This window comes from Mesoplodon mirus (assembly GCF_964341445.2).
Source record: "Mesoplodon mirus genome assembly, chromosome: 5".
Lineage (NCBI taxonomy): Eukaryota > Metazoa > Chordata > Mammalia > Artiodactyla > Ziphiidae > Mesoplodon > Mesoplodon mirus.
In genome coordinates, this window is record NC_138980.1 from 100,766,874 (window position 1) to 100,793,266 (window position 26,393).

General features: G+C 34.9%; 1 protein-coding gene across 21 annotated transcripts in view; it reads right to left on the reverse strand.

The window, feature by feature from the left end:
• Window positions 1-26,393, reverse strand: part of PPIP5K2 (diphosphoinositol pentakisphosphate kinase 2) — a 79,975-nt gene that overhangs the window by 36,685 nt on the left and 16,897 nt on the right. For 15 of the 21 annotated variants that reach the window (XM_082620628.1, XM_082620626.1, XM_082620624.1 and 12 more), the window contains exons 7-19: window positions 25,400-25,501; window positions 24,123-24,284; window positions 22,344-22,465; window positions 20,995-21,096; window positions 12,708-12,794; window positions 12,027-12,102; window positions 11,834-11,943; window positions 11,017-11,102; window positions 8,555-8,680; window positions 8,194-8,315; window positions 7,740-7,922; window positions 2,355-2,496; window positions 1,298-1,521 (exon numbers count right to left, since the gene is read on the reverse strand). In XM_082620628.1, coding sequence (XP_082476754.1) covers window positions 1,298-1,521; window positions 2,355-2,496; window positions 7,740-7,922; window positions 8,194-8,315; window positions 8,555-8,680; window positions 11,017-11,102; window positions 11,834-11,943; window positions 12,027-12,102; window positions 12,708-12,794; window positions 20,995-21,096; window positions 22,344-22,465; window positions 24,123-24,284; window positions 25,400-25,501 — 1,644 coding nt within the window. The remainder of the gene's footprint in view (window positions 1-1,297; window positions 1,522-2,354; window positions 2,497-7,739; window positions 7,923-8,193; window positions 8,316-8,554; window positions 8,681-11,016; window positions 11,103-11,833; window positions 11,944-12,026; window positions 12,103-12,707; window positions 12,795-20,994; window positions 21,097-22,343; window positions 22,466-24,122; window positions 24,285-25,399; window positions 25,502-26,393) is intronic. The other 6 variants (XM_082620630.1, XM_082620627.1, XM_082620621.1 and 3 more) reach the window with 1 other exon arrangement.

A 26,393-nucleotide genomic window follows, 5' to 3' on the forward strand; every position in this document is an offset into this window, starting at 1 on the left:
TGTATGTATATGTGGTGTGTGTATATATATATATGTATATGTGTGTAGAGATATATATACATACACACACCACATCTTCTTAAACCAATCATCCATTGATGGGCACTTCAGTTGTTTCCATGTCTTGGCTATTGTAAACGGTGTTGCTATGAACACTGGGATGCATGTATCTTTCTGAATTAAGAGTTTTTATCTTTTCTGGATATATGGGAGTGGGATTGCTGGATCATAAAATAGCTTTATTTTCAGTTATTAAGGAACCTCCCCACTGTTTTCTATATATGAGTATCTTTAAGTGAGGCTACTTTTATATACAATCTTTACACTTTTCATGTACAGTGACCCTTGAACAACTAGAGGTTAGGAGCACCAACCCTGCACACCACTGAAAACTCGAGAATAACTTATTTGTGGTTCTGCATCCCCGGCAGATTCAACTGTGGATATGTGGATCATGCAGTACTGTAGTATTTACTATTGTAAAAAATCTGCGTATAAGTGGACCCACTACAGTTCAAACCCACATTGGTCAAAAATCAACTGTATTTCATTTTTCCTGCTTTTTAACTTTGGTTCACAGTTGGAATGTGTGATTTACTCCAATCTCCCTTTTACAATGTCCAAATGATCTTTTAGTAATTGAGTTGAAAGAAGTTCTCCAAAGGGCATCTGCAACTGTTTTCTTCTAACACATCTCTTATTTCAACTTGTCACCTGTCTCTTTATTATCATCTGATTCTCTGTTTAATTACATTTCAGTTATCTGAATTTTGGTTACACCTCTATTTTTACTCTCCTATAATGAAAAGGCCCTCCCTTCCACCTCTACCACACCCCACAAATAACTACTTACATCCCGGCCTCTAAATACTACTTTCAAGATACTTCCACATAAAGTAACAAAAACTTCCAATATTTATATAGGGACACAACTACCTTTTTCTCCCACTTTGCACACATTCCCATAGCACAGAGTTGGTAGTTGCACAATAAATGCCCAATAAATACTTAAGTGATTTATCCCATTCTATTTTCAGTTGTCTTGTTTGTTGTTAGCATATTATTATTAAGAGTATCAATTCTTAAATTTTAAAAAGTCACTACAAACTATTAAAAAAATCAAACAATGATTTAATATAACAAAAAATTTAAAATATAAATTCATAATTAGTTACTTTCCTTTTTAAAATTATAGGTTTACTGGGACACAAAAACCAACTATCTTTTATCCACCGATAGACATTTTAAAAGTATCTATATAACAGTACAAGAAAATTGATATGTAGGAATTACTTACCTGAGGAATAACAATATCAGCTAATGCCTTTGAAAGCCTATATAATTCCATTGTGTTTTCTAATTTCAAGGAGCCATTATGCTGGACATCATATTTTATACAGTCGTATATGTCAGGGATTTTACTAATATCATATCTTCCATTCTTTGTTTTAAAGTCTTTCTCCAACTTGGACCATCTACGTAGCATGAGCTCTAAGGTCTCACTATGATAAAGCTGAATATCTAAAACAACATAACAGTTTTAGTATATTAAACTTAAAAATCAGATAAAGAATATATATTAAAAATTGGTAGTTAGAAACTTCTTAAATATCAAAGGTAAAATTGTTAACAAGCTAGGAAATGTTCTCATAGGCATATACTATTAGCAACCATATATTTTGTAGACTTGAATAAAGGTATAAATACATGGGTTAGGAACTGGTTTTTTTTTTTTTTTTTTTTTTTTTTTTTGGTGGTACGCGGGCCTTTCACTGCTGTGGCCTCTCCCGTTGCGGAGCACAGGCTCCAGATGCGCAGGCCCAGCGGCCATGGCTCACGGCCCCAGCCGCTCCACAGCATGTGGGATCTTCCCAGACCGGGGCCCGAACCCATGTCCCCTGCATCAGCAGGCGGACTCTCAACCACTGCGCCACCAGGGAAGCCCGGAACTGGTTTTATAGAAGACCTTCCATATGTTACATACGTTAGTTGCCCAGGTTATTAACTAAGCTAGTCTCAGAGCCAGAGCACTGATCACATTCCTGTTGCTTGCTCCTTCTTATTATGCTGACTATTTGCTGCTGAACTGCACAGTAATGCTACATAATTAACCAAATAAAAATGTTTTGTTAACCCTTTCATGCTACCACAGATAAAAGCAATTATAACTTCACTATTATTCTTTTGCTGGATATATACTAACTCAAATTATACCTAGACATACCTATCTAATGCTAGATATAGCATTAAAGGCTTGAATATTTTATGATTGGTGCATCTTATTTAAAAATGTTTATAGCAACTGGATAGTGCTTTTTATTTGTTTTCTAATCTAAGGAAAACAAAATATTTACCTGATGATTTGGGATCTTCCATTCGATGTCTGATTTGGGAAGTCAAACTTTGTATCAAGAAATACACTTTGTCACAGGTCTTCACAGGATTTTTAATTAAATGCATTGATTTGATAAGAGAAATGCTTCCAGATGGAGTAAGCTACAAATGAATAGAGTATATATTTTTACATCTGGTTATGCTCAATTGGCCAAGAGAACAATATACACAATTTTCCAGTAGCTGGAGAATAACTTCAAACTACAAATTAAGATGACCCCCAAAATACAGAAATAAGATAAAGGAGGAAATAAAAACCTCAAAATTTCATGTTAAAAAAATCCTAAACCTTAGCTAATATTAGATTATCCATAGGGAAAATCTACTAGAAGTACTCTAACTTACAAGGAGATTTTATTCTAACATTTTGCAGACATTTTGCTGATTCACTTGGTATTTGCAAATATGGTTTAACCATTTGACATATATTGACATGTAATAACCTCGAGACTATTATTTTCATCACTTTTTCCAGATGAAGTACTTAACAGAGGTTAAAGCACCTTCCCTAAAATCAAACCACTAGTATGCAAAGAGTGAGATTAAAAAAGCAGGTAATCTGGCTAAAGAGCTGTGCTCTTAACCACCATGTAAATGTCTTTGTGATGAGATTTTTTGCAAGTCAACAAAAGCCATTAATGACAAATAGTTTCAATTTTCACTGCTGAAACTTTGCTTGGCAAGTAATTTAACCCCATCAAATAAGTTTGTATAAATATAAAAAATGTAAAGTGGAATTCCACTTCTTGTTATGGCAAACTAGGTAGTTTAGGACAATCTAACCACTGAAGATTAGTAAAAATCCTGGGCAAAGAACTTCTATACTTCTGCTTTAAGGTATCTGAGAGATAAGATATTAAGAATTATGGAAACCAAACTCATAGGTCAGAGATCCAGAGAGTGATACTGGCTTTTAAGGCTATTTTTGCATTGGAGACATCTGTTGATTCTGAATAGACAGCAGAGAAGAAGAATAGAGCTTTAATATCCTTTTAGGTTAAGGGGACAAAACTGAAGTCCAGGATTTTCAAAGGTGAAACTCTGGTAAACTCTGCATTTAGGGTTCAAAAAAGGGATAAACTGGAGTCTGCATTTTTAACAAGACCCCAGATGATTCTTAGTCAAGTAAGTTTGAAAAACACTTTAGTTCTACAGTGCTTGCTTTGTCCAGGAAGAGGATAAAAGCATGATGTAAACATTCAATTTGCAGATGTCATAGAAGCCTATTGTTACCTCTTGGGTAGTGACAAAACAAATAGTAAAATCAAATATAATTTTCAAACTACCAGGGAAATAAATAAATAAAAAGTACCAATTCTAATGAAGCAAGAAAGGAGAGAAAAATAAAAATAGGCAGTATAAATATAAAGCACTTAAAAGGATAATAGATTCATATACAAATTTCAGTAATTTATAATATAAATGAAATAATTGTCCTAAACAAAGATTTTCATGACAAATTTTAAAAAATCTATATGCAGATTTTAAGAGATACATCTAAAAGTATAGTTTCAGAAAGACTGAAAGTTAAAAGATAAAAAAGATACTGTACAAACACCAAGTAAAAGAAAAAACAACTGTTGTAGCTATATTAATCTCAGACAAAGTAAATTTTGAGGCAAAAATACTGATTGAAATATACCAATTCTTAATTTGTATGCATTTAATAGCATGATATCAAAACATGTAAAGCAAGGCTTAAGAGATTACAAAGACAAGAAAAAATCCACAATTATAGTGGGAAATTTTAACACACAACAGTAAAGAAAGAAAAAACAGACCAAAAAAAAATCAGCAAGAATTTTTGTTTTTACCAAAATGATATAAAGTTAGAAATAACAAAAATAGGGCTTCCCTGGTGGCGCAGTGGTTGAGAGTCCCCCTGCCGATGCAGGGGACACAGGTTCGTGCCCCGGTCTGGGAAGATCCCACATGCCGCGGACTGGCTGGGCCCGTGAGCCATGGCCGCTGGGCCTGCGCGTCCAGAGCCTGTGCTCCGCAACGGGAGAGGCCACAACAGTGAGAGGCCCGCGTATCTCACACACACACACACACAAATATATATATATATATATATATATATATATATAACTTAAAAATGCATAGGTTTGGAAATTTTAAAAGTACACTTCTGGGCTTCCCTGGTGGCGCAAGTGGTTGAGAGTCCGCCTGCCGATGCAGGGGACGCGGGTTCGTGCCCCAGTCTGGGAGGATCCCACATGCCGCGGAGCGGCTGCGCCCGTGAGCCATGGCCGCTGAGCCTGCGCGTCCGGAGCCTGTGCGCCGCAACGGGAGAGGCCACAACAGTGAGAAGCCCGCGTACCGCAAAAAAAAAAAAAAAAAAAAAAAAAGTACACTTCTAAATAACATATGATCAAAGAAATCACTAAGGAAATTAGAAAATGTCCCAGATAGCATAAACCTCAATTTATGAATACAGTCAAAACAGTGCATAAAGGGAAATTTATGTTCTAGAGTGTGTATTTTACAAAAGATTGAACATTCATGAGTTAACAAGCATCCATCTAGTGACATTAGTTTTTAAGAATTAGAAAAAGAGCAAAATAAAACTACAGAAGTAGAAGGAATAAAATATTAAACAATAAAAATTAGTAAAATAGAAAACAAGTGCATAATTTAGTGAACCAACAAATCTGAAAGACAGTTCTTTTAAAGGACTAATAAAGCTGATCAACTATGGCAAAACTGATCAAGGAAAAAAAAGGGGGAGAAGTCTGTACAATGTTACAAAACAAAAAGGAATATCTCTACTGATCTTGCAGACATTACAAACAACTTAAGAGGACTGCATACACAAATTTCTAGAAGAATGTAACTTAATACAGACACAAGACATAATAAATGGAAACTACTAAATTACTCTGGAAACCACAATTACAAGCTTTCCCATAAAGAAAATGCCCATGGGATTTACCAATAAATTTTACCAAACATTTACTGAAACATATATACATGAATTATTCCCCCCAAACAGGACTCTCTAATTTTATGAGAACAGCATAATCTTGATATTGAAAGCAGACAAAGACAACAAGAATAAAAAAGTAAATGTCAGTATGACTCATGAACACAGATGTAAAACTCCTAACCAAAAATATTAGTAAACCCAAACCAGTGATATATATATTTTTTAAATGAGCTTATTCTAGGAATCAAGGTAGCCTCTCCCTCAAATCATGATGTTTAACAGATAAGAAAATATAAAATTTTAAAACTTGTCATGATAAAACCTCTTAAGAAAATAGGAGTAGAATGGATTTTCCTTATTTTGAAAAAGAGTAGCTTTAAAAAAATCTACAAAGACCATACTTAATGGACAATGTTAAAAAGATTTCCCTTTGAGAATATGAACAAAAACAGAAAACCCACTTCTATTTACTATCACTTTGATGGTACTAGCTATTAAAGTAAAGCAAGAAAAAGAATTAAAAACATAAAAACTGGAAAGGAAGACAAAAACCTGGGGATATGCTTTGAAAAGGTTTTTTTTAATCTACAGATAAATTACTAAGTTAATAAATAAGTTCAATAAAGTTGACACATATAAAGTCAATATTAAAAAAACTATTTGTACATAGCAGCAACAGACAGTAACCTTTTTAGAGGGAGCGTTTACAAGTACACAAAATTTTTTTTTAAAGATGTAAGTTTTCACAAACTATAGATCTAATGCAATCTAAATCAATATTCCAACAGGATTTTGGGCCAGGTTATTTTAAAATTTATATGGAAATACAAGAAAAGCCAAGAAGAACTTGAAGAAGGACCCATGTAGGATTTGGGAGATCTTATTCAATGGCCCAAGAGTCAACAAAAGAATACGTTCTAGAAACAGAGAACACACATATGATAAAGCTGGCACTACAGAGTAGTGGGGAAAGGATGGTCTTTTCAGTATGTGGTGTTGAGACACCTGGATGTACATATGGTTGGGGGGAAAACATCAATTTTGACATCCTTATCTAATAGCACGCACAAAAGTCAATTTTAGCTAGATTGTAGATAAATGTGCAGGAAAAACAGTAAAGTTTATAGAAGATTGCATATGGAAATACCTTATGACCCCACATTAGAAAAAGGTATTATAAATAATCCATTAAAATGCACTGAACATAAAGGAAAAAATTGACCTTGAAATACATGGAAAAAAAAGAAATACATGGAAAATAAGAATTTCTGCTTATCAAAGGAAATCATTAAGGCTCAGAGTAGATGGTAGTATTTAGAACACATAACAAAGAGCTCATATCCAAAATATACAAAGAAATTCTACTATTCAATAAGAAAAACACAGGCAACTAGTAGAAAAAAAGGAAAAGACTTGAAGAACAGGCCTTATGAAAGAAGATACCTAAATGGTCAACGAATATTAAAACCACAGTGAGGTACTACTATACATCCACCTTCAGAAGAGGCAAAATTGAATGGTCTGAAAATACCAAGAATAGAGACTATGTAGAGCAATAACAATTTCCATGGACTTCTGGTGGGAGTATAAATTGCTTCAATGACTTTGGAAAACAGTTTGACATCTACTAATATCGAAATATTAGCACACTGTGGGGCACAACACTTCCACTCCTAGAATACGCCAAAGAGAAACATATGCTCATATACACTAGGAGACATATATTGATATTCACGGCAGTATTAGCAATAACAACCCCAAACTATAACAATATTAGAAAGCATATATAAATTGCCATATACTCATAAAATAGAATATGGATCAACAAACTAGGCCAAACATGACCTGTGATAGCCTGTGAGCTAATAAATGGTTTTTACATTTTTAAAAGGTGGTTTAAAAAAGAAAAGAATATGCAACAAGCAACTATATGGGATCTACAAAGCCTGAAATATTTACTATCTGGTCTTTTACAGAAAAAGTTTGCCAACCTCTGAAAACAATACTACACAGAAATGAAAATTAATTCTGAAAATTCTCAAAACTACGGATGAATTTCACAAACATAATATTGAGAAAAAGAGCCAGACATAAAAGAAAACATTCTATTACATGAAGCTTAAAAAATACCCCAAACTGAGACTAAGGTAGCTACAGATACATACTTAGCCAAATAAGCATTCTGGGTATAAGACTACAAAAAGTTAGGATAGTGATTATTTCTAGCAGATAGGGAAGGGGCTGCAACTGGGAAGGGACACACAAAGGCTAGAGTTGTTCCAACATTCTGTATCTCTATAGTGATTATACAACTCTTTGCTTTATAATATGATAAGCTCTAAGTTTACATTTTATGCACTTTTCTATGTGTATGTGCATGTAATATTTGACAATGTAAGAGTTTGGTAAGACCCACCTTTTCATAATCTTCAGCAGTAAAATCTCTGTCTTTCTGAAGTATTTCATGAAGTCTTGCTTTCACACGTTGCTGACAACTGCTCAAAGAGTCACTATCACTATCCAAAAGGCCATTCATGTTTGCACTTTTCACCATCTGAACAAGAATGGGTGTAAGTTCTCCTTCTAGAGCTAATAGCCCCTAAATACATAAAATAAAGCCAAAACAGATTAAGAATTAGTATGCAAAATAGAAGGTATCTTAATAATTATCTTGTTACATGCTGAATTTCACAAGGTGTAAGCTTACTATTTACAATAAACTTTATTAATAATGCAACTTGTCATTGCCATTTCAGGGCTTTAGTTAGAAGTTTCAAATTTAGAATATTAAAATAATACCTTAGTAAAAATCTTTTAAAATGCTATATTAGCTGAAAATTCTAATAATTCTAAAAAACATTTATTTATACCTTTGCAAAAGCAGCTGCAGTCATCTGGACTCGTCCTTCATCAGAGGCGTATATTTTAAGGTCATGTCGGTAGGTACTATGTAATCTAAGTAAACCACAACCAGGAAATCCTGCATAATCTCCTGAAAATAAATCCTCAAATCACTTAAGCTATATTTTTATTTCACTGTATCTCTATAAATATTTAATAACATCTCAAAATTAGAATTTGAAAATATGATGTATGAATTTAACTGAATTAAAGAAACTCCAAGATTTACCTTGACCTCCAGAATACATACACCTCAAAGCTCTTCCAAGTTCTTCAGCCTGGACCCAGCCTGTATGAATTTAACTGAATTAAAGAAACTCTAAGATTTACCTTGACCTCCAGGATACATACACCTGAAAGCTCTTCCAAGTTCTTCAGCCTGGACCCTGCCTGCAGGGGTTAGTTCTCCTCCCCATTTTAGAACCAGAAGTAAGGATGGCTCTTCTCTTCGGCTGTCTAAGATACATGTGAATGAATAAAGCAAATGTCAAGGTTTTTTCTTCTAAATAGACATATTTCAAGATTAATTTTTTCTGTGTGTCTCTTCTGCAGTGGAATATGGCCCTTATGTAAATTATTTTGTTCCCTAAACATACCTTTCTTGTAGGCTGTTGCTTCTGCTAGGAATATCCCTTGCTCCACCTGTTAAAATCTTACTAAAATTTCAAAATCTCTCCCACATTCTAGAAAGAAGGCTCTTTCCCATTTCTCTACCTTCCCTGCTCTCAGTGGTATGAGAGCAATGGTATTTGCCCAATGTATTTAGTTGTACTACATATACTAGATTAAGAGCTCCTTGATGACAGGATTCAGATCTTGGCTTTATATTAAAAGCCTCCTGCAGTGCTGTCACATAAAAGTTAATATTACCTGAAGTGAAGAAGATATACACATTTTTATGATTAGTAATCAGTGATTTGAATAACTTTCAAGAAGATGTGAGATGACAGAGCTTAATATTTATTATAATTTAAACTTATGGGTGAGATATACAATAAAATATAGCCAAGAACAGCTTTCTAAATTTGGAGTTGTAGAATCTGTATGTTCCAGACCAAAGTATTTTCTCAGATATAGGGGAGGTCTGAGTTTCTATATTTAATCTTGGCTTGCTCTTTATCATGCCCTAAGATCTGTGTTGGATTACAGAAACAAGGGTCATTTAAAAATTAGCACTATAAGCACTAAAGAATTTGATAATTCATTAAAAGTGATAGAAAATCACCCTTTCCCCTGGGGCTAGTTAGTAGCTGTATGTGCTTTACCATGCAAGCCAACATTCATTTATAGAAAGGTAATTAATTGACTTGTTAATTATAGTTGTTTATGGATTTTTTTGATATAAACATCAAAATATAGAAAATTAATCTGTGTTGCTATTAATCACAAGGTGTGACAACAGCAATATTTCAAATTTTAGAATATATAAAGATCAACATAATCAAATTTGTTTGCATTTAAAATAATCATTACTTCAATTTTTGCTACTATAAATAATGTCACTGTGAATATACCTATAGAACAATCTTTCCCTCAATATCTGATTACCCCCTTGGGATAGATTCTTATAAGTAGAATTAAGGTCAAAGCATATGAAAAATTTCTGAAGTGTTTTTTTTTTCCCCAGCCACACTGCGTAACATGCTGGATCTTAGTTCCCCGACCAGGGCTCAAAACCGTGTCCCCTGCAGTGGAAGAGTGGAGGCTTAACCACTGGACTGCCAGGGAAGTCCCCTGAAATGTTGATATATATTGCCAAATTACTTTTCAAAGAATGATGTCAAAGCTTCCCTGGTGGCACAGTGGTTAAGAATCTGCCTGCCAATGCAGAGGACAGGGGTTGGAGCCCTGGTCCGGGAAGATCCCACATGCCACAGAGCAACCAAGCCCGTGCGTCACAACTACAGAGCCTGAGCTCTAGAGCCCACGAGCCACAACTACTGAAGCCCGCACACCTAGAGCCCGTGCTCCGCAACAAAAGAAGCCACCGCAACAAGAAGCTGGCGCACCACAACGAAGAGTAGCCCGCACTCGCCACATCTAGAGAAAGCCCGCGCGCAGCAACGAAGACCCAATGCAGCCCAAAATAAAATAAATAAAAGTAAAAAAAAAAAAAAAGTTACGTCAATTTACAATCCTACCAGTAAACTGAAATCCTGTCACACTGTACTCTCATCAGCATTCTTTATTATCATTTGAAAAAGAACAAAATAAGAAAACACTTTGCCAGTGTGATAGGCAAGACTGATTATTACTATTATCATTATTGTATTGGGCATCTCCACTTCCCTGTAAAATGGCTTCCCAACCCCTGCCCATTTTTCTTTTGAAAAGTAAATGAACTTTTGTGCTCACTGCTCTTAGGAGACTAATTTTAAATGCTTATTCTGATTTATTGGGTGGAGAAAAATATCTATTTTAGAAACATGGTGATTACATATTTTTTTAAACAATCTTTTCATACTTCTTAAGTTTTCTTCCTGTATACCCTGTATGGGATAGGGACCCATTAAGTAACATTTAGTTATAAATAAATAAGCTTTCAGAAGAGTAAAAGAGAAGTCCTAGGCAGTTTTCAAAATAATAAAAGGTATCCTTTACCTAAAGGATAAAAAGTAAAACATCTTTTATTTAAAGGATAGAAGGCATAGTTAACACAACTCCATGTTATTTTTCCTCTGTTCAGCATGCCAACCCCTAAACTATTAGACAGAAGATTACAAAGGTAATCAACAACGAGTAGTAAGTCCCTACATATAAATAAAACACAATAGGCATTAATAGCGACATACCTTCTTCTTCACTAGATGTCTTAGGACAACCATGAGGGAGATAGGTTAACTGGACCTTACGATTTATTCCAGAAAAATGGCCATACCTGAAAAATAAAATGGCAAACAGAACAGACAATATTCATTAAGCATGCAATGCAACCTCCTAAAGAAAAACTAAAATCCACCTAGACAAAAACTAAATCTTACATATTAATGCTTCCTATTTGTAATTACCTTGCTGAATTCTTCAAAATATCCTAGCACAAAATCTGTATCCTAGGTAATTATTCTAACCATGTTAAAAATAAAAATACAATAAAGTTTCTCTAGAAAAGTTGGAGAATTTTGAATAGATGCCAAAGTATATAAACATACAAAAACATAAATGTATGTGTCTTTAAAACAATAAAAGAAAAAACGATTTTAAGTGGTCAAAGAAATAAAGTTTATAAGAGGAATATTGGTGGTACCAATTTCACTTGATTAAAACATAGTTCAAAATTATTTTTCACTTAAACAGCACTGAATCTGTGGTTAACTTAACAATGTGGCCTTCATCCTAAGTAGTACTTCATACAAGATTTAAATGTGATGCCCTCTTTTGATCTTCTCATCAAAATTAAAACTAAAACAGAACCTTCAATACAACAATCTCTTTTCTCACTGGTGAAAATAAAATTCTTGTTAGATTTCCACTAATTTCTCCTCAGCTACAGTGATAAAGAGAAAAAAGATAAAACTGTGAAGGAAATTAACATGAAAAGTCACACATATTAAAAAAAAAAAAAGCACTATAAGTAGTTACCAAAATTATGGGTTTCAAAAAGATACTTACATCTCTAACACGGTCTTAAGTTGTTCAAGTTTTGACTTGTTTTCTTCAATTTCAGAATCATTATTTTGTCCCAACTCTATAAGAAGTTGTCGTGCAATATCCAGCACTTCCTGTAAAATAAATAAAGAATTGAATTTTTATGTAACTTCGCGATTAGCAATTTAAAACCCAACAAGAAATCAGATGCACTTGCCTGTAATTGTTTTGGTTTTTTGAGCTTTAATTTCCCAGATTTATATCCATCACACTTTTCAAACAGATCAAAGAATCTTATAAGAAAGACAGAGCACTGTTAGGCATTTGCAACAATATTACCTCTATAAACTAAAACAATAATTATAATAAATGATAGATATGGACTAAAACAATAATTAATAATAGATATGGGACTTGGGGTCTCTGGACTTCAAACACTGTGTGCCCTGTTTCACTATACAATGTTGCTCCTCTACTTTGATTGATAAAACTTAGTATTTTCCTAAACCATATCAAACTAATAATCACTAGATTCACTGAACAGAAGTAACAAACTTTCATTCTACTAATTTTCATCTAGAATGTTGAGAAGTTAATAATTCTCAGAAAGCAATGTAAGAGAATAATAACACAAGACTGAATATTTACAACAATAAATAAAAGCTAGGTCAGGATGATGACCATATATGGATATTGCCACAGTAATTTTCAGATGATAAAATACACAATTTAAAATGGATTTTGTTGGATTTTATTTTTTTCCAGTGGTTTAAATATTAATGGCCAAGAAGTAGTGGTAAACAGTTTTTCTATATGAAGTATTAATCAAAATAACTAAGCACCTATCAGAAATCTTAAATTATCTCCTAAGGGCTAAATTATTCCCCTTTAAACATACTTTTGATGCCTCACTTCCATTTTCATTTTTTGTTTTGGTGTTCGGTCCCCATGACGTATGACAGCTATGACACATCTAAGTTCCATCCTAAAATTAAAAACATAACGTTCAATTTTCTGACAAAGATTTGTGTTATATAATTCAGATTAATATATCTAATTATATTATAGAACCATCTTTTACCACTTTAAGATATTTTCCATGAAGCATAGTGCTTGTAACAACTAGTCTTAATTTTATCAAATCAAATCCTAAAAAGAATTTAAGACGCTGGAGGGGAAGTAATATTAAGCTACACAATACCTGCTTCTTCTCTTGAGATGACTATGCTAACTCTGGGATAAAAGTAAACGGAGGGGAGACCTTCAAAATGGTGGAAGAGTAAGACATGGAGATCACCTTCCTCCCCACAAATACATCAGAAATACATCTACACGTGGAACAACTCCTACAGAACACCTACTGAACGCTGGCAGAAGATGTCAGACCTCCCGAAAGGCAAGAAACTCCCCACGTACCTGGGTAGGGCAAAAGAAAAAGAAAAAACAGAGACAAAAGAATAGGGACAGGACCTGCACCAGTGGGAGGGAGCTGTGAAGGAGAAAATGTTTCCACACACTAGGAAGCCCCTTCACAGGCGGAGACTGCGGGTGGCGGAGGGGTGAAGCTTTGGAGCCTCAGAGGAGAGTGCAGCAACAGGGGTGCAGAGGGCAAAGCAGAGAGATTCCCGCACAGAGGATCGGTGCTGACCAGCACTCACCAGCCCGAGAGGCTTGTCTGCTCACCCGCCGGGGGCCGGCGGGGGCTGGGAGCTGAGGCTCGGGCTTCGGGAGGTCAGATCCCAGGGCGAGGGCTGGGGTTGGCTTCATGAACACAGCCTGAAGGGGGCTAGTACACCACAGCTAGCTGGGAGGGAGTCAGGGAAAAAGCCTGGACCTGCCTAAGAGGCAACAGACTTTTTCTTGCCTCTTTGTTTCACAGTGTGCGAGGAGAGGGGATTCAGAGCACCGCCTAAACGAGCTCTAGAGATGAGCGCGAGCCACAGCTATGAGCGCGGACACCAGAGACGGGCATGAAATGCTAAGGCTGCTGCTGCAGCCACCAAAAAGTCTGTGTGCAAGCACAGGTCACTATCCACACCTCCCCTCCCGGAGCCTGTGCAGCTCATCACTGCCAGGGCCCTGTGATCCAGGGACAACTTCCCCGGGAGAACACAAAGCATTTCTCAGGCCGCTGCAACATTACGCTGGCCTCTGCCGCCGCAGGCTCACCCTGCATTCCGTATGCTTCACTCCCCCCAGCCTGAGTGAGGCAGAGCCCCATAATCAGCTGCTCCTTTAACTCATCCTGTCTGAGCAAAGGACAGACGCCCTGAGGCAATGCAGAGGAGGGGCCAAATGCAAAGCTGAACCCCAGGAGCTGTGCGAACAAAGAAGAGAAAGGGAAATCTCTCCCAGCAGCCTCAGGAGCAGCATATTAAATCTCCACAATCAACTTGATATAGGCTGCATCTCTGGAATACCTGAATAGACAACGCTGCATATCTGGAATACCTGAATAGACAACAAATCATCCCAAATTGAGGCAGTGGACTTTGGGAGCAACGAGATATATATATATATATATATATATATACTTCCTTTTTCTCTTTTGTAAGTGTGTATGTGTATGCTTCTGTGTGTAATTTTGTCTGTATAGCTTTGTTTTTACCATTTGTCCTAGGATTCTGTCTGCCCATTTTTTTCTTAGTATAGTTTTTAGCACTTCTTATCATTGGTGGATTTGTTTTTAGGTTTCCTTGCTTTCTTCTTTCTTTCTTTTATTTATTACCTAATTACCTGTGCCTCTGAGGTGGGAGAGCGGAGTTCAGGACATTGGTCCACCAGAAACCTCCCAGCTCCACGTAATGTCAAACGGCAAGAATCTCCCAGAGATCTCCATCTCAACGCCAAGACCCAGCTCCACTCAATGACCGCAAACTACAGTGCTGGACACCCTATGCCAAACAACTAGCAAAACAGGAACACAACCCCACCCACTAGCAGAAAGGCTGCCTAAACTCATAATAGCTCACAGACACCCAAAAACACACCACCGGACGTGGACCTGCCCACCAGAAAGACAAGATCCAGCCTCATCCACCACAACACAGGCACTAGTCCCCTCCACCAGGAAGCCTACACAACCCACTGAACAAACCTTAGCCACTGGGGGCAGACACCAAAAAAAACGGGAACTACGAACCTGCAGCCTGAGAAAAGGAGACCCCAAGTGCAGTAACTGAAGCAAAATGAGAAGACAGAGAAACACACAGCAGATGAAGCAGCAAGGTGAAAACCCACCAGACGAAACAAATGAAGAGGAAACAGAAAGTCTACCTAAAAAAGAATTCAGAGTTAGCACAGTAAAGATCATCCAAAATCTTGGATACACAATGGAGCAAACACAAGAAATGTTTAACAGGGACCTAGAAGACCTAAAAAGCAAACAAACAATGATGAAAAACACAATAAATGAAATTAAAAATTCCCTAGAAGGAATCAATAGCAGAATAACTGCGGCAGAAAAACGGGTAAGTGACCTGGAAGATAAAATAGTGGAAACAACTACTGCAGAGCAGAATAAGGGAAAAAGAATGAAAAGAATTGAGGACAGTCTCAGAGACCTCTGGGACAACATTAAGTGCACCAACATTCGAATTAGAGGGGTCCCAGAAGAAGAAGGGAGAAAGAAAGGGACTGAGAAAATATGTGAAGAGATTATAGTTGAAAACTTCCCTTATATGGGAAAGGAAATAGTTAATCAAGTCCAGGAAGTGCAGAGTCCCATAAAGGATAAATCCAAGGAGAAACATGCCAAGACACATATTAATCAAACTATCAAAAATTAAATACGAAGAAAAAATATTAAAAGCAGCAAGGGAAAAACAACAAATAACATACAAGGGAATCCCCATAAGGTTACAGTTGATCTTTCAGCAGAAACTCTGCAAGCCAGAAGGAGGTGGCAGGACATATTTAAAGTGATGAAAGGAGAAAACCTACAACCAATATTACTCTACCCAGCAAGGATCTCATTCAGATTTGATGGAGAAATTAAAACCTTTACAGACAAACAAAAGCTAAAAGAATTCAGCATCATTTAACCAGCTCTACAACAAATGCTAAAGGAACTTCTTTATGCAGGAAACACAAAAGAAGGAAAAGACCTACAATAACAAACCCCCCAAAATTAAGAAAATGTTAATAGGAACATGCATATCGATAATTACCTTAAATGTAAATGGATTAAATACTCCAACCAAAAGACATAGACTGGCTGAATGGATACAAAAATAAGACCTGTACATATGCTGTCTACAAGAGACCCACTTCAGACCTAGGGACACAGAGACTGAAAGTGAGGGGATGGAAAAAGGTATTCCATGAAAATGGAAATCAAAGGAAAGCTGGAGTACCAATGCTCATATGAGACAAAATAGACTTTAAAATAAAGACTATTACAAGAGACAAAGAAGGACACCAAATAATGATCAAGGGATCAATCCAAAAAGAAGATATAACAATTGTAAACATTTATGCACCCAACATAGGAGCACCACAGTACATAAGGCAATTACTAACAGCCATAAAAGGGGAAATCGACAGTAACACATTCATAGTAGGGGACTTTAACACCCCACTTTCACCAATGGACAGATCATCCAAAATGAAAATAAATAAGGAAACACAAGCTTTAAATGATACATTAAACAAGATGGACTTAATTGATATTTATAGGACATTCCATTCAAAAACAACAGAATACACTTTCTTCTCAAGTGCTTGTGGAACATTCTCCAGGATAGATCATATCGTGGGTCACAAATCAAGCCTTGGTAAATTTAAGAAAATTGAAATTGTATCAAGTATCTTTTCCAACCACAACGCTATGAGACTAGATATCAGTTAGAGGGAAAAAATCTGTAAAAATACAAACACATGGAGGCTAAACAATACACTACTTAATAACCAAGAGATTACTGAAGAAATCAAAGAGGAAATGAAAAAATACCTAGAAACAAATGACAATGAAAACAAGATGACCCAATACCTATGGAATGCAGCAAAAACAGTTCTAACAGGGAAGTTTATAGCAATACAATCCTACCTTAAGAAACGAGAAACATCTCAAATAAACAACCTAACCTTACACCTAAAGCAATTAGAGAAAGAAGAACAAAAAACCCCCAAATTTAGCAGAAGGAAAGAAATCATAAAGATCAGATCAGAAATAAATGAAAAAGAAATGAAGGAAACAATAGCAAAGATCAATAAAACTACAAGCTCGTTCTTTGAAAAGATAAACAAAATTGATAAACCATTAGCCAGACTTATCAAGAAAAAAGGGAGAAGACTCAAATCAACAGAATTAGAAATGAAAAAGGAGAAGTAACAACTGACACTTCAGAAATACAAAGGATCATGAGAGATTACTACAAGCACCTATATGCCAATAAAATGGACAACTAAAAAGAAACGGACAAATTCTTAGAAAAGCACAGCCTTCCGAGGCTGAACAGAAAGAAACAGAAAATATAAACAGACCAGTCAGAAGCACTGAAATTGAGACTGTGATTAAAAGTCTTCCAAAAAACAAAAGCCCAGGACCAGATGGCTTCACAGGCGAATTTTATCAAACATTTAGAGGAGAGCTAACACCTATCCTTCTCAAACTCTTCCAAAATATAGCAGAGGGAGGAACACTCCCAAACGCATTCTACAAGGCCACCGTCACCCTGATACCAAAACCAAAGGTGTCAGATAGAAAGAAATCTACAGGCCAATATCACTGATGAATACACATGCAGAAATCCTCAACAAAATACTAGCAAAGAGAATCCAACAGCACATTAAAAGGATCGTACACTATGATCAAGTGGGGTTTATCTCAGGAATGCAAGGACTCTTCAATATATGCAAATCAATCAAAGTGATACACCATATTAACAAATAGAAGAATAAAAACCATATGATCATCTCAATAGATGGAGAAAAAGCTTTCGACAGAATTCAACACCCATTTATGATAAAAAAAAAAAACCTCCAGAAAGTAGGCATGGAGGGAACTTACCTAAACATAATAAAGGCCATATATGACAAACCCACAGCCAACATCATCCTCAATGGTGAAAAATTGAAACCATTTCCACTAAGATCAGGAACAACCCAAGGTTGCCCACTCTCACCACTATTATTCAACACTGTTCTGGAAGTTTTAGCCACAGCAATCAGAGAAGAAAAAGAAATAAAAGGAATCCCAATCAGAAAAGAAGTAAAGCTGTCACTGTTTGCAGATGACATACTATACATAGAGAATCCTAAAGATGCTACCAGAAAACTTCTAGAGCTAATCAATGAATTTGGTAGAGTAGCAGGACACAAAATTAATGCACAGAAATCTCTTGCATTCCTATACACTAATGATAAAATATCTGAAAGAGAAATTAATGAAACACTCCCATTTACCATTGTAACAAAAAGAATAAAATACCTAGGAATAAACCTACTTAAGGAGACAAAAGACCTGTATGCAGAAAATTATAAGACACTGATGAAAGAAATTAAAGATGATACAAATAGATGGAGAGATATACCATGTTCTTGGATTGGAAGAATCAACAGTGTGAAAATGACTATACTACCCAAAGCAAGCTACAGATTCAATGCAATCCCTATCAAATTACCAATGGCATTTTTCACAGAACTAGAACCAGAAATTTCACAATTTGTATGGAAACTCAAAAGACCCCAAATAGCCAAAGCAATCTTGAGAAAGAAAAATGGAGCTGGCGGAATCAGGCTCCCTGACTTCAGACTATACTACAAAGCTACAGTAATCAACACAGTATGGTACTGGCACAAAAACAGAAATATAGATCAATGGAACAGGACAGAAAGCCCAGAGATAAACCCATGCACATATGGTCACCTTATATTTGATAAAGGAGGCAACAATATACAAGGAGAAAAGATAACCTCTTCAATAAGTGGTGATGGGAAAACTGGACAGCTACATGTAGAAGAATGAAATTAGAACACTCCCTAACACCATACACAAAAATAAACCCAAAATGGATTAACGACCTAAATGTAAGGCCAGACACTATAAAACTCTTAGAGGAAAACATAGGCAGGACACTCTATGAGATAAATCACAGCAAGATCCTTTTTGACCCACCTTCTACAGAAATGGAAATAAAAACAAAAATAAACAAATGGAACCTAATGAAACTGAAAAGCTTTTGCACAGCAAAGGAAACCGTAAACAAGATGAAAAGGCAACCCTCAGAATGGGAGAAAATATTTGCAAAGGAAGCAACTGACAAAGGATTAATCTCCAAAATTTGTAAGCAGCTCATGCAGCTCAATATCAAAAAACCAAACAACCCAATCCAAAAATGGGCAGAAGACCTAAACAGACATTTCTCCAAAGAAGATATACAGATTGCCAACAAACATATGAATGGATGCTCAACATCAGTAGTCATTAGAGAAATGCAAATCAAAACTACAATGAGGTATCACCTCACATGGGTCAGAATGGCCATCATCAAAAAATCTACAAACAATATATGCTGCAGACAGTGTGGAGAAAAGTGAACCCTCTTGCACTGTTGGTTGGAATGTAAATTGATACACCCACTATAGAGAACAGTATGGAGGTTCCTTAAAAAACAAAAAATATAACTACCATACAACCCAGGAATCCCACTACTGGGCATATACCCTGAGAAAACCATAATTCAAAAAGGGTCATGTACCACAATGTTCATTGCAGCTCTATTTACAATAGCCAGGACATGGAAGCAACCTATGTGTCCATCGACAGATGAATGGATAAAGAAGATGTGGCTCAAGTATACAATGGAATGTTACTCCCGCATAAAAGGCAACGAAATTGAGTTATTTGTAGTGAGGTGGATGGACCTAGAGTCTGTCATACAGAGTCAAGCAAGTCAGATACAGAAAAACAAATACCATCTGCTAACATATATACATGGAATCTAAGAAAAAAAAGTGGTTATGAAGAACCTAGGGGCAGGATGGGAATAAAAACACAGACCTACTAAAGAATGGACTTGAAGACACGGGGAGGGGGAAGGGTAAGCTGGGACAAAGTGAGAAAGTGGCATGGACATATATACACTACCCAGTGTAAAATCGATAGCTAGTGGGAAGCAGCCGCATAGCACAGGGAGATCAGCTCGGTGCTTTGTGACCACCTAGAGGGGTGGGATAGGGAGGGTGGGAGGGAGGGAGACACAAGAGGGAAGAGATATGGGGATATATGTATATGTATAGATGATTGACTTTGTTATAAAGCAGAAACTAACACACCATTGTAAAGCAATTATACTCCAATAAAGATGTTAAAATAAATAAATAAATATTTTTTTAAAAAGTAAATGGACTGTAATCTCCTAACTTCCATAATCATCTGCCCTGTAGCATAGATCACTACAGACTGAGATTTCATTAAATCAAACAAAATAAAGCTGCTATATTTATTTTGCCCATGTAAGAAGAAAAATATTTCAAACTCAAGTTACTGGAAGATAAAACTGTTTTAGCAAGAATGGTAGGGTACAATTTAACATTTGCCAAACTGTGAGACATAGAACACAACTCTATAGAATAAGTTAGCCAAAAACATGTTTTGTGTTAAATAAGTTTGGAAATATTGGTTTAAATCAAAATTAAGTATTTTTGCCCTCCTCTCTGCCCCAATCAGGACTCCTAAGAATATTTAATATGCTAACATAAAGATCTAAGCTGTGAATATGAAGCATTTGGTAAACCCACCTGAGTGATAGGTGAATTTCAAGCAGTAACTTTCACTAGAATTTATGAAACACTTTGGCAATGTTGGTCTAATTAATTTACTTCAAGATATAACTGTATATTTTTCCTTTACATGCTGAGAGCACCAAAGTTGTATGACCACTGAACACGAACCTTTAGGGAACACATCTGTTGGCACCTCCTTTATTCTTATGGCTTAATTCAATAGTTCTATAATTATCTAAGCATTTTTCAGGATTTTATTTGTAACAACAGAAAAGATCTTTAGTCTAAATAGCACCATGTAAAAGCATATAATCTATTTCTCCATCTGCAAAGTCAATCATATGAAAACATACACAGTAGAGTGTCTAATAATTATTCAGAAATGTAATCTTCACTGTAATAGCACTAACCAATGGGGAAAACGCAAGGAGTTTCTAAATGAAAATATTTAAACTTACATAGTTCCAGATGTAGTTGGTACAATCGGGATATCTTCAGCTTCTAAGGGTATCGACCAGGGGATATGAAACTGTGGAGCAAGCTCTCGCATTACAATATTCCTTCAAGACAAAAAGAAAAGAAAAATTAGTTCATTTTAAGACAAACCTGGGTATTTAATGACAAATAACTGAGTATTATAGGAGTTAAAGTCAAACTATCTAGTGATTATGTGAATACAGCACATAAAATGTAACCTAAAAAATCAACCCCGATCAAGAAAAATTAGATCAGTAGTGCTAAACTGTTGTATAGAACACACTAACAGGATGTCATGAATTTGGCTGTACTTATTTACTCATTTTAAAAATATAAATTACACAGGATTCAAGTAAATCACTGTAACTGCGTATCTACTTACAAAGATTCTGAAATCCAAGATTATCTCTTCTGTGTGGCCACTGATCATTTCTTTCAGTTTTTATTTATCACCTGCAAAGCTATTTTAAACACTATTGCTCATGTTTAACAAATTTCTTATTACTCTTTGCTAATAAGGTTAATAATGAAAACATGTTTAAGTAATTATAAGACATTTTTTGTTTTGTTTAAACTTAGCATTTACTCATGCTAAAATTTAGTAAGCTCCCCCAAATTTCACTTTAAGGGTAAGTTCACAAACCTTTGAAATATACTATAACAGCTGACCCCAATTATTAAAATACATTTTAATGTGTAAGTTTTTATGGCTTTGTCAAATATAGTTTGAAATGGTTTAAAAATAGTTGTCTTTCAAGTCGTCTAAATCAGGATATAAGAAAATAAGTCAAAGAATATAAAAATGGCATTTCTATATGCAATAATTTCTTTTATATTCACTTCATAATCTCATGAGATTATTTTAAAGTAACGTGTGTAGAAAGCAGAATCATTCAAAAGAATTCTAAATTCCAAATATTTCTATTTTATTCTGGTTACTTACCCTGGTTAATTTTGTACCATTAAGTACTATAATTACATATCAAAAACTTGAGAAACAAAATAATCAAATAAATTAGCCATTTTGATGAATAACCACTGTAATAATCACTAAAAATCACTGTTACAGCATTTCTAAATCTATGAAGTTAAATACCTTTAAGCCTTTATCTATACTGGTCATATATTGATTTGTCTTTCATAACCCAAAGTGTAATTCAGGATTTGGCATGGTCTTTGGGCGTGTCATTTTATGAACACTGATTTTTAGTCTGCAGTGTTTACAAAACCCTGATCACTTGATGCTTACCGTTATTTGGTTTCTGAATAACTAGTATGCATTAGCTGTAACAAAAGTAAAGAGGAAGAAATATAAAGAAGAAAATCTTACCCAAGTATTTTTGCACAATCATCATAATATTTCATGGAATTTTTCACAAAACTGAAGCCATTGACATCACAGACATAGGACTGTCCATTGGCCCGTAACAAATCAAAGCCACAAACTGTTTGCTGTTTAAAATAAATTATAAACTTTAAAGTGCCATTTGAATTATGACTTACAGTTTTCCAGTCTTATTAGAACACATCAAATTTTATAACTGCCTAAAAGTATATTACTGCTTATCAGTTTACTTCATAGCAAGTAAAAACAAAGAAACTACTTATCTGTAACTTGAATACTCTGAAAATATACATGTCATATGATTATTTAAGTTCTTCCTATGAAGTAGATATAGAACAATAATGCTTACGGGACTAGAGAGGCCAAGAAATCAAGAAGTTCTTCAATTAACATTTTATTAAAAAACAGAAGTAAAAATTTTTAAAGCCTTCGATAAATTCTGTGCTAGTAGAAATTATATCATTTTATTCCAAAAAAAAAAAAAAAAAACCTAAACAGGAGAAAGTTTTGAAGACATATCCCAGAGGAAATGTCCCATTATCCCTATGAATCTTTTAAACCCTGATAACCACATACTTGTGAGCACCTGAAATGAATTTACTTTATTTGGGAGAAAACAGTTGAAGGGTATGAATTTCCTGCTCAGGCTCCAGGAATTTTCTGATCTTCTACATTTTATATTCATATATCACATATTAGTATAATGTGATTTTAAGTCAAGGCTTTTGGAATCCTGGTATTACAAAATTAAAACAATTCATATAAAGCTATTAAAACATATTTCAGGCTAAGATTCCTTCCATGAGAGACTTCAAATTATTAAAACACAAAGAACTTATTTATTATTTGATAACCAGTAATATACACTAGTCTTTAAGTTACATATCCAAGGCAAGGCTTCAACAAGATAAAGTTTATCCTTTATTAGATGCAAGTTGAACTATATTTAAACCTTTACTGTACAGTACAGGCAAAGCCTAATAATACAGATTGAGAGAACTAGTCAAATGTCATAAGTAAAAAGTTTTCTTTAAGAAGTGTATTAGTATAGCCTTCATGAACATATTTTACTATATATAATAGGCTAAAGGGGGCTTCCCTGGTGGCGCAGTGGTTGAGAGTCCGCCTGCCGATGCAGGGGTTCGTACCCCGGTCCGGGAGGATCCCACATGCCATGGAGCGGCTGGGCCCATGAGCCATGGCCGCTGAGCCTGTGCGTCCGGAGCCTGTGCTCCACAACGGGCGAGGCCACAGCAGTGAGAGGCCCGCGTACAGCAAAAAACAAAAAACAACACAAAAAAAAAACCTCTAAAATAAAAAAAATTAAAAAATAATAATAGGCTAAAGGATCAATTGCAAAGGCTAGAAGACTGATGACATTTTTTATTTAAAAAATCATTTATCAACTCTGAATAGATACTTGTAATCAGTTTTGGTTATAGGGGTATGTTAAATAATACTCCTGTAATTCTACTGTTTCAGTTAAGTTTTCCTCTGTAATTGTAATTTCTGAATAAATTGACAAGGTTTCCTTCTATATAATACAGAAAGAATAAAGAGAAACAAAGGTCTTCATTTATTATATATATTTTAATATTAATGGCACTACAAGAATCCCTTGAAAAGTACATAAACCATTCAGATATACCACTTTATTTTCTCTGCTTATCTCTCCGGTTATAAGCCCAAATAACATCTCATTTACTCAAAAAACAAAAAATTAGAATTTTTACAAGAGTCTATATGGCCTGCATAACATCTTACCTTAAATGCAAGGCAGACTTTCCAAGCAATTAATTTCTCTCGTGCATTGAGAATAACAGGGTATCTTACTTCTTTTCCTTCACTATCTCGTTCCACCTTGCCATCAAGTGCAGGAGATTTTCGAGCTTCAGCATGGGCATAATCTGGACCTACTGTATAAACCTTTCAGAAATATTAAAATACATATTTTACTTTAAAAAATATATAAATAAAAACAGCAGACAACAAATTCAAATAAAAAATAATAAATAAAAAATACCTGTGTCCAGACTATTTTTTCACACATCTTTCTATTTTACATGTGAAAATTTTCAATACACTGGAAGAGGTTATAAATAATTAATTATACAGCAAAAATTGGTAAAGTGAGGTTCTGTTCTCTATTAAAAATAATTATACTGAACATTATGAGGGAATACTAGAATGCATATGATGTGATCCTTCTCAAATTTTTTAGTTTAACAAAGTAGAGGTACAAATAAATAAAAAAATTACAGAAGGAGGTAACTTTCAAAATAAAGATTTAAAAGTGGGTGGGGGATGAGGGACAGCATGAATTCAAAAGCAGACAAGAGAGGGAAACGCACTCTAAGCAGAGGTAATAAACACAGACAAAGGGCAGAGAAACAAAACAGCATGATGTATTCAGGTAACAGTATGTTATTTGGTATGGTTTATAATGTAAGAAATAAGGTTTGTAGGACAGAGGGCAGACTGTGAAGTATCTATGCCAGCCTTATAAATCTGATTATTACCCTGTGGTCAATGAGGATCCACAAGAGAATTTTTAAAAAGAAGTTCATGATCAGGTTTACACCTAAGAAAGAACTCTCTAGACACAGACTGGCTGAAGGTAAAGCAGTTAAGACCTTATATGTCACCAACAGAAATCACACCTATTTTTTTTTTAATCACATTATAGTTGTCAAAGTTCTCAAAATATCATTTACACTGATCAATGCCTGGAAACATCGTGGTGGCTATTAGACCCTTACCCACTATATTTTGGGTTGGTTTTTAAATATTCAATAAAATTTGTCTCGTGGTAATCCTGTGTGGTTTATTTTAAGCATTTAAGAATATTATCCTCTATAAAGGGTCCATAGGCTTCAGACTGCCAATGGCATTCATAATACAAAACAGATTAAGAATCCCTAGTTAAAAAGAAAGAGATTTAGAATAGAGGTTAGATATAGCTAACTAAAGGGTAATCTCTTTTTCTGAGATCACTGGTAAACTCAAAATACAAAATGAAAATATACTTTAATCAATCCTACCTTAACATCAGTACCATCTGTGGGCATAAACTCTTCATATATATATGAGCCTGTTTTTCGTACATTGCTTTCTGGGGAATAAACACTACTTCTACTGCCAATCTGAAAATAAAAGAAGTCTATCAATGTAAAAACTAAATTATTCTCCTCATTTTTATAAAATAACCCTTTTTACCATCTATTTCCATCACTGATATTTCCAAAAATTTTTTTAATCTACAAATATTTAACAACACATTACATAGCTGACACTATATTATTTTCTGCTGTAATTGTAACTTGAATAGCGTAAAAATACAATGAACACTAAGAACAGTGTTTCTAAGATTCAACCATATTGCTGCATGTAACTACTTTCTTAATACTATAGAATTTTCCTCTGTATAAATAGCCCATAATTCATTCATTTGCCTATCAATATATATTTAGGTTGTTTTCTAAGCTTTAGCTAGTAGAGCAACCTTGCTTCGAACTTTCTTTTAAATATGCCCGTGGCACATGCGTGCAGGAGTGTTTCTAAGACATATACTAGAAGTGGAATCACTAGGTGATAGAATATGCTCACATTCAACTTACAAAATAATGCCAAAATCTTTTAAAAACTGTTTTAATAATTTCCAGTCCCTCCAGCAATGTATAAGAGTTTCTACTGATCTACAATTATCTATATTTGGTATTGTCAGACTTCCTAATATTTGCCACTCTAATGAATATAAAACAAGTACCTCATTGTGTTCTTACTTTGCATTTCCATGATTGTTTATGAGTGAACGTGCACTTTTAATCTTGATATATATTGCTAAGTTATATTGCTAAGTAGAAATGTTGCTAACAACGTTTGGGCTTGTACTTGTTTTCCAACTACCTCAATCTTTTTGATCTTGTTAATTCAAAAAGTAATTCAATGTCATTATATTTTAGACTTGATTTACATTTATTTTATTATGGGTGTAAAATTTTGAGCATACTTTCATGTATTTAAGAGTTCATTGGC